Raw genomic sequence first — 17,472 nt, 5'->3', positions numbered from 1 at the left:
GGCCTGGACATCACATGACTCTACTGTGGCGATCGCAGAGGGAGGCAAGACCAGCACGTAAGTAGAGAGAGGATACCAGCACGTAGAGAGAGAGAGAGCGAATACCAGCATGTAGAGAGAGAGAGAGCGAATACCAGCATGTAGAGAGAGAGAGCGAATACCAGCACGTAGAGAGAGAGCGAATACCAGCATGTAGAGAGAGAGAGCGAATACCAGCATGTAGAGAGAGAGAGGATACCAGCACGTAGAGAGAGAGAGAGAGAATACCAGCATGTAGAGAGAGAGGATACGAGCATGTAGAGAGAGAGAATACCAGCATGTAGAGAGAGAGGATACGAGCATGTAGAGAGAGAGAATACCAGCATGTAGAGAGAGAGGATACGAGCATGTAGAGAGAGAGAATACCAGCATGTAGAGAGAGAGAGAGAATACCAGCATGTAGAGAGAGAGAGAATACCAGCATGTAGAGAGAGAGGATACGAGCATGTAGAGAGAGAGAGAGAGAATACCAGCATGTAGAGAGAGAGAGAGAATACCAGCATGTAGAGAGAGAGAGAGAATACCAGCATGTAGAGAGAGAGAGAGAGAATACCAGCATGTAGAGAGAGAGAATACCAGCTTGTAGAGAGAGAGAGAGAATACCAGCATGTAGAGAGAGAGAGCGAATACCAGCACATAGAGAGAGCGAGAGGATACCAGCATGTAGAGAGAGAGAGCGAATACCAGCACATAGAGAGAGCGAGAGAATACCAGTATGTAGAGAGAGAGAGAATACCAGCACGTAGAGAGAGAGAGCGAATACCAGCAAGTAGAGAGAGAGAGCGAATACCAGCACGTAGAGAGAGAGAGCGAATACCAGCACGTAGAGAGAGAGAGAATACCAGCACGTAGAGCGAGAGAGAATATCAGCACGTAGAGAGAGAGAGAATACCAACACGTAGAGAGAGAGAGCGAATACCAGCAAGTAGAGAGAGAGAGCGAATACCAGCACGTAGAGAGAGAGAGAATACCAGCACGTAGAGCGAGAGAGAATATCAGCACGTAGAGAGAGAGAGAATACCAACACGTAGAGAGAGAGAGCGAATACCAGCACGTAGAGAGAGAGAGAATACCAGCACGTAGAGCGAGAGAGAATATCAGCACGTAGAGAGAGAGAGAATACCAGCACGTAGAGCGAGAGAGAATATCAGCACGTAGAGAGAGAGAGAATACCAGCATGTAGAGAGAGAGAATAACAGCACATAGAGAGAGAGAGAATACCAGCACGAGAAGAGAATATCAGTCTGATCTCTCTGTGTGTATTCTAGTATCAGTCTGATCTCTGTGTGTATTCTAGTATCAGTCTGATCTCTCTGTGTGTATGCTAGTATCAGTCTGATCTCTCTGTGTATTCTAGTATCAGTCTGATCTCTGTGTGTATTCTAGAATCAGTCTGATCTCTCTGTGTGTATTCTAGTATCAGTCTGATCTCTCTGTGTGTATTCTAGTATCAGTCTGATCTCTCTGTGTGTATTCTAGTATCAGTCTGATCTCTGTGTGTATTCTAGTATCAGTCTGATCTCTGTGTGTATTCTAGAATCAGTCTGATCTCTCTCTGTGTATTCTAGTATCAGTCTGATCTCTCTGTGTATTCTAGTATCAGTCTGATCTCTCTCTGTGTGTATTCTAGTATCAGTCTGATCTCTCTCTGTGTATTCTAGTATCAGCAGTCTGATCTCTGAGACCCTTCCTCTGCTGTGTGTCAGCTTTATCACTGAAAACAGCCTGGTGGCTGCCGTGAGTATACACACACACACACACACACACACACACACACACACACTCTTACCCTCCCCTCTCTCTCTCTCCTGTGTCTGTTTCACTGTGTCTCTCTCCTGTGTCTGTCTCACTGTGTCTCTCCTGTGTCTGTCTCAGTGTCTCTCCTGTGTCTGTCTCACTGTCTCTCTCCTGTGTCTGTCTCACTGTCTCTCTCCTGTGTCTGTCTCACTGTGTCTCTCCTGTGTCTGTCTCACTGTGTCTCTCTCCTTTCTCTCTCACCTGTGTCTGTCTCACTGTCTCTCTCCTGTGTCTGTCTCAGTGTGTGTCTCTCCTGTATCTGTTTCACTGTGTGTGTCCTGTGTCTGTCTCACTGTGTCTCTCCTCTCTCTCTCCTGTGTCTGTCTCACTGTGTGTCTCTCTCCTGTGTCTGTCTCACTGTGTCTCTCCTGTGTCTGTCTCAGTGTGTGTCTCTCTCCTGTGTCTGTCTCAGTGTGTGTCTCTCCTGTATCTGTTTCACTGTGTGTGTCCTGTGTCTGTCTCACTGTGTCTCTCCTCTCTCTCTCCTGTGTCTGTCTCACTGTGTGTCTCTCTCCTGTGTCTGTCTCACTGTGTCTCTCCTGTGTCTGTCTCACTGTGTCTCTCTCCTTTCTCTCTCTCCTGTGTCTGTCTCACTGTGTCTCTCTCCTCTCTCCAGGGTCATGACTGCTACCCAGTGCTGTTTGTGTTTGATGGTGCGAAGGGCTCTGTAACCTACGGAGGGAAGCTGGACGTTCCCAAGCAGACGTCTCAGAGAGGGATCAGCGCCAGGGAACGCTTCCAGAACCTGGACCGCCGAGGTTCGTCCTCCGAGACCACCGAGCAGGGACTGGAGAGTCTGCACAAGAACAGCATCAGGTGGGGGGGGGGGCGTATTTCTGGGTCCTAATGACTGTGTGTGTGTGTGTGTGGGGGGGGGGGGGGGGGAGCGTATTTCTGGGTCCTAATGACTGTGTGTGTGTGTGTGTGGGGGGGGGGGGGGGGAGCGTATTTCTGGGTCCTAATGACTGTGTGTGTGTGTGTGTGTGTGGGGGGGGGGGGGGTAGCGTATTTCTGGGTCCTAATGACTGTGTGTGTGTGTGTGTGTGGGGGGGGGGGGGGGTAGCGTATTTCTGGGTCCTAATGACTGTGTGTGTGTGTGTGTGTGGGGGGGGGGTAGCGTATTTCTGGGTCCTAATGACTGTGTGTGTGTGTGTGGGGGGGGGGGAGCGTATTTCTGGGTCCTAATGACTGTGTGTGTGTGTGTGTGTGGGGGGGGGGGGGGGGGGGTAGCGTATTTCTGGGTCCTAATGACTGTGTGTGTGTGTGTGTGTGTGTGTGTGTGTGGGGGGGGGGGGGGCGCGTATTTCTGGGTCCTAATGACTGTGTGTGTGTGTGGGGTGGGGGGGGGGGGGTAGCGTATTTCTGGGTCCTAATGACTGTGTGTGTGTGTGTGTGTGTGTGTGTGTGTGGGGGGGGGGGGGCCTATTTCTGGGTCCTAATGACTGTGTGTGTGTGTGTGTGTGTGTGGGAGGGGGGGCGTATTTCTGGGTCCTAATGACTGTGTGTGTTAACTGTCTCTTTTTATTCCAGTCAGATCTCTGTACTAGAGGGAGGAAAGAGTAAATGTTCCAAGTTTTGTACCACTGGGATGGACGGAGGAATGGTCATATGGGACGTCAAGGTACACACACACACCACACACACACACACCACACACACACACACACCACACCACACCACACACACACACACACACCACACACACCACAACACACACACACACACACACCACACAGCACACACCACACCACACACACACAACCACACCACACACACACACACACACACACACACACCACACACACACACACACACACACACACACACACCACACACACACACACACACCACACACACCACACACAGCAAAGTTTGAGAAGTTACTCAAGTTGTTGTTGTACCTTATCAACGTGGTCATGACATCTGGAATAGTTGTGCTGTGAAGAGACGTCTAAATATATTATCCTCTTCTTGTTCTCCAGAGTCTGGAATCTTCCATGAAGGACCTGAAGATAGTCTGACACCAGGTCATTGACCCTCTGTCAACCAGCCGACCAGCCGGGATATGAAGACATCTCACCTCTTTGCCTTTCTGCTTCTCTGTCCGTCTGTCCGTCTGCTGCTGCTGAAGCCAACTCCTGTCTGTCCGTGTAACTCTACCCCCCGTGGCTCTGCAGCCGCGTCGTGCCACGTGGACTCGCGTAAAGGAGTTGACTGAAGCAGCACTCGAACTGTCGCCTTTTTTTAGAATAACGCGTAGCCTCAATCGGTGAATATTACTGTGACTCCGGGACCAAAGACCACCAGCTCAAGCCTGTTTTCTCAACCCTCCCCTGTCTGAAGTGTGCCCTCGTTTCACTCCGCCTCCTTGGTTTTTAGAAGGATTGGATGGCGTCAGGCGTAGCTAGGGGGAGTGTCTTGTCACCGTCTTACTCCAGTTCATTTTTATTTTTATTTTTTTAGAAGCGTACAGCGGCACACTGCAGTGAGAAGACAGGTGGAACCGATTAGACTGTTACTATGACACGTCTCCCTTCCAAATGACACCCTTCTTCCTTTATATAGTGCACTACGTTACACCAGGACCCATAGGGCACTGGTCAAAAAGCAGTGCACTATTATAGTCCAGGGAATAGGATGCCATTTGGGATGCAGACTTTTTTGTATTTTTTTTTCTCTCCTTCCAGGAAGTGCTTGTTGAGCGATGTTCTTCTGTTCCATCAGGGATTCTATACTGCTTTTAGTTGTACCTGGACATACAGTTGTGCTCTAATATACCGCCTGGGTTCACTTTGGCTTTTAAAATGTAGTTGAAATTGATTTTGTTTTTTGTGTTCACACATGGTATTTGTTGGATTTACAGCATAGGACCAAGAAAATAAAAAAATCTTCAAAAAAAAAAAAAAAACGGCCTGGGAACTTAAACCGTTATAAAAGGAAGACTGCAGTTTTTGAAACTGCAGTAAAAGTGCAGTAACTGCAGCCTACTGCGGTATTTTGGACGCAGTAATTACAGGATAGCTACAGTTACTGCACTCTGACTGCAATCTTTTTTTCGTAAGGGAAATTATTCAGAATTCTAATTTTAATTTGGTTGGAGGCGGACGGTTCTCGTTTGCGGTGTAATGGATCATATCTGTGGTCAGTTGCAGATGCCTACTGGGTAAAAAAAGCCATTCAACCAGTTTTTAAAAAAGAGAAAACGGAACTAACTTTCTGCTCCGTTGAACTCCATTATCGAGTGCCAATATATTAGAGCGCAACTGTAGCTATTGGAGTTATTATAATAGAAAGCCTCAAAGTGGAATGCTACAGCAGGTATAATCATGAAAAAAAGCCAAGCAGCAGTACCTGTTTTTAAATGCTTATGCTGGTCATAATATGCATTGAATAAATGATTTACTATCATAGATGGTTTGTGTGCGTGTGTCCAAGTTTTTGATAGACTGATCTGATGTCAACTAGTAACTGTTATGAAAATGTATCAAGACACACCGAGTTTCAGACCGCGGTCTACATAAAAGCTCATCACCGGAACTCATTCAAGACACTCAAATTCAGAGCTCTCTAGTCTGTTTAGGTGTAGGACTCACGCCACCCAGCGGCCACATTCAGTACGCACAACCTCGATCAACTAAAACAACGGGAGAAACTACCAAAAGTATTTGGAAATTGATTTTGGGTTCAAGCGTTTGCCGGAGCTGTTTTTATGTTGAATATTAGGTTACATAATAGACTATATATAGTTTTTAATTGAATGAATGTAACGATTCTGGAATTCCGTTGAAATTGTAGGGATTGTAACGCACGACAGATGTTGACAGGAATTCTGACTTGCTGCTGTAACCATTTGGGTCTAGAAAATAAAGCGAAAGAAACAACTGTTCTCCAACCCAGTATCTCTGGCGATTTACAACAACATCATGACTTGGATCCACATGGAACCGTTACCTAATCCGTAAAAAAAAAAAAAAAAGTGACGTTTTCATGATTCTTTTTTTTCTTCTTCCGGACGCAGGAAAGACTGTTTTCCCTGGAAACCCGTTTTCATCGTTCGCACTTCCGGGTTTAAACAAGCTCTTGATTTAGCTACGTATCTCGTCGCTGCAGCACCTCGTCTCGGCATCCCGGATACTCACTAGTCGGTGATCACCACCATCATCATCATCATCCGTGGCTTAGATCTGTTTTAGATCGCTAGTAGCAACACCCCGCTGTAGGCCAGAAGGAGCTGCGGCTGGAATCAACCCAAATCAAGCGCTGCTCAAAACACACAACACTGAAGATAACGTTGTCGCCACACCACGTCTCTCCGTCAACTGTTGCTTTTTTACACATTTTTAAATGAATCTCGTAAGGTATGTAGTTTTGGGTTTTTATCATTTGCCCCCCAAATGTAACATCGTAACGCACAGTTAGAAGCGTTCTATCAACATGAATGTGTTGGTTTGATAAAGCCGAACAAGACAGATATCGCCCAATAACCAGCTGTGATGTTGCAAACTTTATTTGGGACTCACTATGACTGCTGCCCTATATCAGATGGGTTTATGTAATGTTATTATTTAGCACAACACGGCTTCCTCTTCTAGCCCATTGACGCAACAATGTGTTGGGATCATTTTAGTGTTTCAATTCACAATGTTGTTCCTCGGTACATCTGGGTGGAAAACGGATAGAATGGTTGAATGTCTGAGTTCTGTCTGCGTCGCTTGGGAGATGATCTGTTTTACAGTGGAATAACGAATACCGATTATGGTCCTTATCGATAATACCGACGCCCTCTACTGCCGTACAGGGGCGGTGTGTTCAATAGGGCGATATGGGCGACGCACTGCCAAACGGGAAAAGGAAGGGATTTTTTTCTAATCAATTATATCACGGCAACAGTAGTTATCAGTGTTGTAATCTAGACGTCTGATCTGCCACAGTGCCACTAAATGTCCAATCAGGCTAAAGTCGTGCTTCAAATGGCCCCCCCCCCTTTTGGGGCGATTTCAGTCAGGTTGAAAATCGCCCAGAAGTCTGTCATAGACTCCCATGTAAAATCTATTTTTTTCAAATATCAGAGCTTTCAATACAATCTCTATGGGTTTCTGAGGGCTTGCACTTACGCGCTTTCGTCATACGTAACATAACCATGAACGTAACTAAGAAAAGAGCGGGTAGCAGCCTCAATAAATTCACTACTACTATCAAAATGGCTAGGCTTCAGTGCAACTCGATTGTGTCTTTGAAAGAAGTTCCTTTTTGTCGGCGAACAAATGAAGATAAATTGGCAACGAAACAATTAGGACCTCCCAGACCAAATTTAATAATTCAACAGGTTTCTACTAAAGGGGGGAAGTCCTACACCCGAGGATTTTCCAAAAATTGGTACGAACGAAAAACCTGGCTAGCAGGCTGCGATGTAGCTAATGCAGTCTTCTGCTACCCCCTGCTTACTCTTTCACCCTGAAGGCGGCACGGCAGACAGCACCGCTTGGACAGCGACTGGTGTGTAACGGACATGCACCATCTTTCAGGAAAGATTAAGAAACATGAGCTGTCAAAGACCCACATGGATAGCTGTTTGAGATTGTCTGCTTTGGGGAGAGTGAACATTCCCACTCAACTGGATGAGGGATACAGGCTAGCTGTCCGCCGCCACAACGATGAGGTTAGTGTTGATAATCACAAGTTTACTGGAGAACTGAAACTGACAAGGCTGACAAGATAGGACCCTTTTGTCCATTGTTATTGGATAGGAACAGAACTTATAACCAGCTCCTGACCTAAATAGATCTTAGCACAACATTTTACTCAACATATCATATTCCATATTCACTATAACAAATATATTTACTACGACATTAGCAAGAACCGCCACATCCTCAGCCGGCTAATCCAGTGTGTGAAGTTTTGCGGAGTGTTTGAGTTAGCTTTGCGAGGCAAAGATGAAACTGAGGGCTCCACCAACCCTGGTAAGCCAACACTTTTGAGATCAGTCAATAAATGCTTCTGGTATTGACTTATATGCTGCCCCTGTCTTCATGTTGTTGCTGGACATATCTTTTTTAAAATGTGTGTAGGTCACCTAAATCATCAGAAAAATTGCCCCCCCTGAGAATTTTTTCAGGAGCCGCCACTGCTGCCGTGCCCCGCGGGAACCGGAAGGACGGCACAGGGACATATCACTTTTACTAATCTATTTTAGATCAATTGCCTTATACAGACTGCACTGCCATGACCAAGTTGTTTCCATGGTTTCTGATTAAAATAGTTATGTCATCAGATGAGAACGTCAAAGACTGATGTATTTACATGCGTAGACTTTTACTAGGGCCCAGGCCCCTCTCTCTCTCTGTGTGTGTGTAAACAGTGAGAGGAGATGACAGACCGGTAGTTGTAGTGTTTAGTGTTGGTACTATCCTCCTGTATTACTACACAACTTTGTCTTGAAGCAGACAGACAGACAGGTCTGGGCACTGACCACAGACAGACAGACAGACAGACAGGTCTGGACACTGACCACAGACAGACAGACAGGTCTGGACACTGACCACAGACAGACAGACAGACAGACAGACAGACAGAGGTCTGGACACTGACCACAGACAGACAGAGGTCTGGACACTGACCACAGACAGACAGACAGACAGACAGGTCTGGACACTGACCACAGACAGACAGACAGGTCTGGACACTGACCACAGACAGACAGACAGGTCTGGACACTGACCACAGACAGACAGACAGGTCTGGACACTGACCACAGACAGACAGACAGACAGGTCTGGACACTGACCACAGACAGACAGGTCTGGACACTGACCACAGACAGACAGACAGACAGGTCTGGACACTGACGACAGACAGACAGACAGACAGACAGACAGACAGAGGTCTGGACACTGACCACAGACAGACAGACAGGTCTGGACACTGACCACAGACAGACAGACAGACAGGACACTGGAGTCAGCAAGAGAGAGTGTCACACAGCTAGACTCCGGTCACCCACAGAGAGGCTGGACTAGGTGTAGCCCTGCTGGGCTTTGGCTCTGTGATCTGTGTGTCTGGCCTGGGGCCATGTCATTAACAGACAGCTTGATAACGGAACTTAACAGAACTGACAGCTGTCTGTATAGGAAGGGATGGAGAGGAGAGGGAGGGAGGGGAGGGAGGAGAGGAGAGGAGGGAGGGAGGGAGGGAGGGAGAGAGAGAGAGGGAGGAGAGGGAGGGGAGGGAGGGATGGGGGGAGAGGAGAGGGAGGGAGGGATGGAGAAGGAGGGAGGGAGAGGAGAGGAGAAGGAGGGGAGAGGGAGAGGAGAGGAGAGGAGGGGAGAGGAGAGGGGAGGGAGGGATGGAGAGGGGAGAGGAGAGGAGAGGAGAGGGAGGGAGGGAGGGAGAGGAGTGGAGAGGGGAGAGGAGGGGAGAGGAGAGAAGGGAGGGAGAGGGGAGGGATGGAGAGGGAGGAGAGAGAGGGAGGGAGGGAGAGGAGAGGAGAGGAGAGGGAGGGAGAAGAGATGGAAAGAGAGAAAGATAGGAGGAAGTCCCTGTATTCAGGCCATGTGCTGTGTGTTTAGAGACTAGAGAGGACAACCCCTACCTACTGTATAGTGTTTAGAGACTAGAGAGGGACAACCTTTACCTACTGTATAGTGTTTAGAGACTAGAGAGGGACAACCTCTACCTACTGTATAGTGTTTAGAGACTAGAGAGGACAACCTCTACCTACTGTATAGTGTTTAGAGAGGGACAACCTCTACCTACTGTATAGTGTTTAGAGACTAGAGAGGGACAACCTTTACCTACTGTATAGTGTTTAGAGACTAGAGAGGGACAACCTCTACCTACTGTATAGTGTTTAGAGACTAGAGAGGACAACCTCTACCTACTGTATAGTGTTTAGAGAGGGACAACCTCTACCTACTGTATAGTGTTTAGAGACTAGAGAGGGACAACCTCTACCTACTGTATAGTGTTTAGAGACTAGAGAGGGACAACCTCTACCTACTGTATAGTGTTTAGAGACTAGAGAGGACAACCTCTACCTACTGTATAGTGTTTAGAGACTAGAGAGGACAACCTCTACCTACTGTATAGTGTTTAGAGAGGGACAACCTCTACCTACTGTATAGTGTTTAGAGAGGGACAACCTCTACCTACTGTATAGTGTTTAGAGGCTAGAGAGGGACAACCTCTACCTACTGTATAGTGTTTAGAGACTAGAGAGGACAACCTCTACCTACTGTATAGTGTTTAGAGACTAGAGAGGGACAACCTCTACCTACTGTATAGTGTTTAGAGACTAGAGAGGGACAACCTCTACCTACTGTATAGTGTTTAGAGAGGGACAACCTCTACCTACTGTATAGTGTTTAGAGACTAGAGAGGGACAACCTTTACCTACTGTATAGTGTTTAGAGACTAGAGAGGGACAACCTCTACCTACTGTATAGTGTTTAGAGAGGGACAACCTCTACCTACTGTATAGTGTTTAGAGACTAGAGAGGGACAACCTCTACCTACTGTATAGTGTTTAGAGACTAGAGAGGGACAACCTCTACCTACTGTATAGTGTTTAGAGACTAGAGAGGACAACCTCTACCTACTGTATAGTGTTTAGAGAGGGACAACCTCTACCTACTGTATAGTGTTTAGAGACTAGAGAGGACAACCTCTACCTACTGTATAGTGTTTAGAGAGGGACAACCTCTACCTACTGTATAGTGTTTAGAGACTAGAGAGGGACAACCTTTACCTACTGTATAGTGTTTAGAGACTAGAGAGGACAACCTCTACCTACTGTATAGTGTTTAGAGAGGGACAACCTCTACCTACTGTATAGTGTTTAGAGACTAGAGAGGGACAACCTCTACCTACTGTATAGTGTTTAGAGACTAGAGAGGACAACCTCTACCTACTGTATAGTGTTTAGAGACTAGAGAGGACAACCTCTACCTACTGTATAGTGTTTAGAGAGGGACAACCTCTACCTACTGTATAGTGTTTAGAGAGGGACAACCTCTACCTACTGTATAGTGTTTAGAGACTAGAGAGGGACAACCTCTACCTACTGTATAGTGTTTAGAGAGGGACAACCTCTACCTACTGTATAGTGTTTAGAGACTAGAGAGGGACAACCTCTACCTACTGTATAGTGTTTAGAGACTAGAGAGGACAACCTCTACCTACTGTATAGTGTTTAGAGACTAGAGAGGGACAACCTCTACCTACTGTATAGTGTTTAGAGACTAGAGAGGGACAACCTCTACCTACTGTATAGTGTTTAGAGAGGGACAACCTCTACCTACTGTATAGTGTTTAGAGACTAGAGAGGGACAACCTTTACCTACTGTATAGTGTTTAGAGACTAGAGAGGACAACCTCTACCTACTGTATAGTGTTTAGAGAGGGACAACCTCTACCTACTGTATAGTGTTTAGAGACTAGAGAGGGACAACCTCTACCTACTGTATAGTGTTTAGAGACTAGAGAGGACAACCTCTACCTACTGTATAGTGTTTAGAGACTAGAGAGGACAACCTCTACCTACTGTATAGTGTTTAGAGACTAGAGAGGGACAACCTCTACCTACTGTATAGTGTTTAGAGACTAGAGAGGGACAACCTCTACCTACTGTATAGTGTTTAGAGACTAGAGAGGGACAACCTCTACCTACTGTATAGTGTTTAGAGACTAGAGAGGGACAACCTCTACCTACTGTATAGTGTTTAGAGACTAGAGAGGGACAACCTCTACCTACTGTATAGTGTTTAGAGACTAGAGAGGACAACCTCTACCTACTGTATAGTGTTTAGAGAGGGACAACCTCTACCTACTGTATAGTGTTTAGAGACTAGAGAGGGACAACCTCTACCTACTGTATAGTGTTTAGAGACTAGAGAGGGACAACCTCTACCTACTGTATAGTGTTTAGAGACTAGAGAGGGACAACCTCTACCTACTGTATAGTGTTTAGAGAGGGACAACCTCTACCTACTGTATAGTGTTTAGAGACTAGAGAGGGACAACCTCTACCTACTGTATAGTGTTTAGAGACTAGAGAGGACAACCTCTACCTACTGTATAGTGTTTAGAGACTAGAGAGGGACAACCTCTACCTACTGTATAGTGTTTAGAGACTAGAGAGGGACAACCTCTACCTACTGTATAGTGTTTAGAGACTAGAGAGGGACAACCTCTACCTACTGTATAGTGTTTAGAGACTAGAGAGGGACAACCTCTACCTACTGTATAGTGTTTAGAGAGGACAACCTCTACCTACTGTATAGTGTTTAGAGACTAGAGAGGGACAACCTCTACCTACTGTATAGTGTTTAGAGACTAGAGAGGGACAACCTCTACCTACTGTATAGTGTTTAGAGAGGGACAACCTCTACCTACTGTATAGTGTTTAGAGGCTAGAGAGGACAACCTCTACCTACTGTATAGTGTTTAGAGAGGGACAACCTCTACCTACTGTATAGTGTTTAGAGACTAGAGAGGGACAACCTCTACCTACTGTATAGTGTTTAGAGACTAGAGAGGACAACCTCTACCTACTGTATAGTGTTTAGAGAGGGACAACCTCTACCTACTGTATAGTGTTTAGAGACTAGAGAGGGACAACCTCTACCTACTGTATAGTGTTTAGAGACTAGAGAGGACAACCTCTACCTACTGTATAGTGTTTAGAGACTAGAGAGGGACAACCTCTACCTACTGTATAGTGTTTAGAGACTAGAGAGGGACAACATCTACCTACTGTATAGTGTTTAGAGACTAGAGAGGGACAACCTCTACCTACTGTATAGTGTTTAGAGACTAGAGAGGACAACCTCTACCTACTGTATAGTGTTTAGAGAGGGACAACCTCTACCTACTGTATAGTGTTTAGAGACTAGAGAGGACAACCTCTACCTACTGTATAGTGTTTAGAGACTAGAGAGGGACAACCTCTACCTACTGTATAGTGTTTAGAGACTAGAGAGGGACAACCTCTACCTACTGTATAGTGTTTAGAGACTAGAGAGGGACAACCTCTACCTACTGTATAGTGTTTAGAGACTAGAGAGGGACAACCTCTACCTACTGTATAGTGTTTAGAGACTAGAGAGGGACAACCTCTACCTACTGTATAGTGTTTAGAGACTAGAGAGGACAACCTCTACCTACTGTATAGTGTTTAGAGAGGGTCAACCTCTACCTACTGTATAGTGTTTAGAGACTAGAGAGGGACAACCTCTACCTACTGTATAGTGTTTAGAGACTAGAGAGGGACAACCTCTACCTACTGTATAGTGTTTAGAGACTAGAGAGGACAACCTCTACCTACTGTATAGTGTTTAGAGACTAGAGAGGGACAACCTCTACCTACTCTATAGTGTTTAGAGACTAGAGAGGGACAACCTCTACCTACTGTATAGTGTTTAGAGACTAGAGAGGGACAACCTCTACCTACTGTATAGTGTTTAGAGACTAGAGAGGGACAACCTCTACCTACTGTATAGTGTTTAGAGACTAGAGAGGGACAACCTCTACCTACTGTATAGTGTTTAGAGACTAGAGAGGGACAACCTCTACCTACTGTATAGTGTTTAGAGACTAGAGGGACAACCTCTACCTACTGTATAGTGTTTAGAGACTAGAGGGACAACCTCTACCTACTGTATAGTGTTTAGAGACTAGAGAGGGACAACCTCTACCTACTGTATAGTGTTTAGAGACTAGAGAGGGACAACCTCTACCTACTGTATAGTGTTTAGAGACTAGAGAGGACAACCTCTACCTACTGTATAGTGTTTAGAGACTAGAGAGGGACAACCTCTACCTACTGTATAGTGTTTAGAGACTAGAGAGGGACAACCTCTACCTACTGTATAGTGTTTAGAGACTAGAGAGGGACAACCTCTACCTACTGTATAGTGTTTAGAGACTAGAGAGGGACAACCTCTACCTACTGTATAGTGTTTAGAGACTAGAGAGGACAACCTCTACCTACTGTATAGTGTTTAGAGAGGGACAACCTCTACCTACTGTATAGTGTTTAGAGACTAGAGAGAGACAACCTCTACCTACTGTATAGTGTTTAGAGAGGGACAACCTCTACCTACTGTATAGTGTTTAGAGACTAGAGAGGACAACCTCTACCTACTGTATAGTGTTTAGAGAGGGACAACCTCTACCTACTGTATAGTGTTTAGAGACTAGAGAGAGACAACCTCTACCTACTGTATAGTGTTTAGAGGCTAGAGAGGGACAACCTCTACCTACTGTATAGTGTTTAGAGAGGGACAACCTCTACCTACTGTATAGTGTTTAGAGACTAGAGAGGGACAACCTCTACCTACTGTATAGTGTTTAGAGAGGGACAACCTCTACCTACTGTATAGTGTTTAGAGACTAGAGAGGGACAACCTTTATCTACTGTATAGTGTTTAGAGACTAGAGAGGGACAACCTCTACCTACTGTATAGTGTTTAGAGACTAGAGAGGGACAACCTCTACCTACTGTATAGTGTTTAGAGACTAGAGAGGGACAACCTTTATCTACTGTATAGTGTTTAGAGACTAGAGAGGGACAACCTTTATCTACTGTATAGTGTTTAGAGACTAGAGAGGGACAACCTCTACCTACTGTATAGTGTTTAGAGACTAGAGAGGGACAACCTCTACCTACTGTATAGTGTTTAGAGAGGGACAACCTTTATCTACTGTATAGTGTTTAGAGACTAGAGAGGGACAACCTCTACCTACTGTATAGTGTTTAGAGAGGGACAACCTCTACCTACTGTATAGTGTTTAGAGACTAGAGAGGGACAACCTCTACCTACTGTATAGTGTTTAGAGAGGGACAACCTCTACCTACTGTATAGTGTTTAGAGACTAGAGAGGGACAACCTCTACCTACTGTATAGTGTTTAGAGACTAGAGAGGGACAACCTCTACCTACTGTATAGTGTTTAGAGAGGGACAACCTCTACCTACTGTATAGTGTTTAGAGACTAGAGAGGGACAACCTCTATCTACTGTATAGTGTTTAGAGACTAGAGAGGGACAACCTCTACCTACTGTATAGTGTTTAGAGACTAGAGAGGGACAACCTCTACCTACTGTATAGTGTTTAGAGACTAGAGAGGACAACCTCTACCTACTGTATAGTGTTTAGAGACTAGAGAGGACAACCTCTACCTACTGTATAGTGTTTAGAGAGGGACAACCTCTACCTACTGTATAGTGTTTAGAGAGGGACAACCTCTACCTACTGTATAGTGTTTAGAGACTAGAGAGGACAACCTCTACCTACTGTATAGTGTTTAGAGACTAGAGAGGGACAACCTCTACCTACTGTATAGTGTTTAGAGACTAGAGAGGACAACCTATACCTACTGTATAGTGTTAGAGACTAGAGAGGGACAACCTCTACCTACTGTATAGTGTTTAGAACTAGAGAGGGACAACCTCTACCTACTGTATAGTGTTTAGAGACTAGAGAGGACAACCTCTACCTACTGTATAGTGTTTAGAGACTAGAGAGGGACAACCTCTACCTACTGTATAGTGTTTAGAGACTAGAGAGGACAACCTATACCTACTGTATAGTGTTTAGAGACTAGAGAGGGACAACCTCTACCTACTGTATAGTGTTTAGAGACTAGAGAGGACAACCTCTACCTACTGTATAGTGTTTAGAGACTAGAGAGGGACAACCTCTACCTACTGTATAGTGTTTAGAGACAGAGAGGACAACCTCTACCTACTGTATAGTGTTTAGAGACTAGAGAGGGACAACCTCTACCTACTGTATAGTGTTTAGAGACTAGAGAGGGACAACCTCTACCTACTGTATAGTGTTTAGAGACTAGAGAGGGACAACCTCTACCTACTGTATAGTGTTTAGAGAGAGGGACAACCTCTACCTACTGTATAGTGTTTAGAGACTAGAGAGGACAACCTCTACCTACTGTATAGTGTTTAGAGACTAGAGAGGGACAACCTCTACCTACTATATAGTGTTTAGAGACTAGAGAGGGACAACTTCTACCTACTGTATAGTGTTTAGAGAGGGACAACCTCTACCTACTGTATAGTGTTTAGAGACTAGAGAGGACAACCTCTACCTACTGTATAGTGTTTAGAGACTAGAGAGGGACAACCTCTACCTACTGTATAGTGTTTAGAGACTAGAGAGGACAACCTCTACCTACTGTATAGTGTTTAGAGAGGGACAACCTCTACCTACTGTATAGTGTTTAGAGACTAGAGAGAGACAACCTCTACCTACTGTATAGTGTTTAGAGAGGGACAACCTCTACCTACTGTATAGTGTTTAGAGACTAGAGAGGACAACCTCTACCTACTGTATAGTGTTTAGAGACTAGAGAGGACAACCTCTACCTACTGTATAGTGTTTAGAGACTAGAGAGGGACAACCTCTACCTACTGTATAGTGTTTAGAGACTAGAGAGGGACAGCCTCTACCTACTGTATAGTGTTTAGAGAGGGACAACCTCTACCTACTGTATAGTGTTTAGAGACTAGAGAGGGACAACCTCTACCTACTGTATAGTGTTTAGAGACTAGAGAGGGACAACCTCTACCTACTGTATAGTGTTTAGGGACTAGAGAGGGACAACCTCTACCTACTGTATAGTGTTTAGAGACTAGAGAGGGACAACCTCTACCTACTGTATAGTGTTTAGAGACTAGAGAGGGACAACCTCTACCTACTGTATAGTGTTTAGAGACTAGAGAGGACAACCTCTACCTACTGTATAGTGTTTAGAGACTAGAGAGGGACAACCTCTACCTACTGTATAGTGTTTAGAGACTAGAGAGGGACAACCTCTACCTACTGTATAGTGTTTAGAGACTAGAGAGGGACAACCTCTACCTACTGTATAGTGTTTAGAGACTAGAGAGGACAACCTCTACCTACTGTATAGTGTTTAGAGAGGGACAACCTCTACCTACTGTATAGTGTTTAGAGACTAGAGAGGACAACCTCTACCTACTGTATAGTGTTTAGAGAGGGACAACCTCTACCTACTGTATAGTGTTTAGATACGAGAGGACAACCTCTACCTACTGTATAGTGTTTAGAGACTAGAGAGGGACAACCTCTACCTACTGTATAGGTTTTAGAGATAGAGAGGGACAACCTCTACCTACTGTATAGTGTTTAGAGACTAGAGAGGACAACCTCTACCTACTGTATAGTGTTTAGAGACTAGAGAGGGACAACCTCTACCTACTGTATAGTGTTTAGAGAGAGGGACAACCTCTACCTACTGTATAGTGTTTAGAGACTAGAGAGGACAACCTCTACCTACTGTATAGTGTTTAGAGACTAGAGAGGGACAACCTCTACCTACTATATAGTGTTTAGAGACTAGAGAGGGACAACCTCCATCTACTGTATAGTGTTTAGAACTAGAGGGACAACCTCTACCTACTGTATAGTGTTTAGAGACTAGAGAGGGACAACCTTTACCTACTGTATAGTGTTTAGAGACTAGAGAGGACAACCTCCATCTACTGTATAGTGTTTAGAGAGGGACAACCTCTACCTACTGTATAGTGTTTAGAGACTAGAGAGGGACAACCTCATCTACTGTATAGTGTTTAGAGAGGGACAACCTCTACCTA

The 17,472-nt window shown here is 45.1% G+C and overlaps 1 protein-coding gene across 1 annotated transcript; it reads left to right on the top strand.

Moving 5' to 3' along the window:
• Positions 1-4: 4 nt before the first annotated feature.
• Positions 5-5,246, top strand: LOC311120774 (actin-related protein 2/3 complex subunit 1B-B-like; the record flags this gene model as incomplete). Its single annotated transcript, XM_084195350.1, has 5 exons — positions 5-57; positions 1,701-1,776; positions 2,453-2,652; positions 3,367-3,457; positions 3,819-5,246. Coding segments are annotated over 5 exons (459 nt in total), but the record flags the coding sequence as incomplete, so codon positions are not given.
• Positions 5,247-17,472: the final 12,226 nt, after the last annotated feature.

This window comes from Coregonus lavaretus (assembly GCF_964263955.1).
Source record: "Coregonus lavaretus genome assembly, contig: HAP1_SCAFFOLD_7382, whole genome shotgun sequence".
Classification (NCBI taxonomy): domain Eukaryota; kingdom Metazoa; phylum Chordata; class Actinopteri; order Salmoniformes; family Salmonidae; genus Coregonus; species Coregonus lavaretus.
Note: the sequence above shows the minus strand (reverse complement) of the source record. Positions and strands in the feature narration are given on the sequence as shown.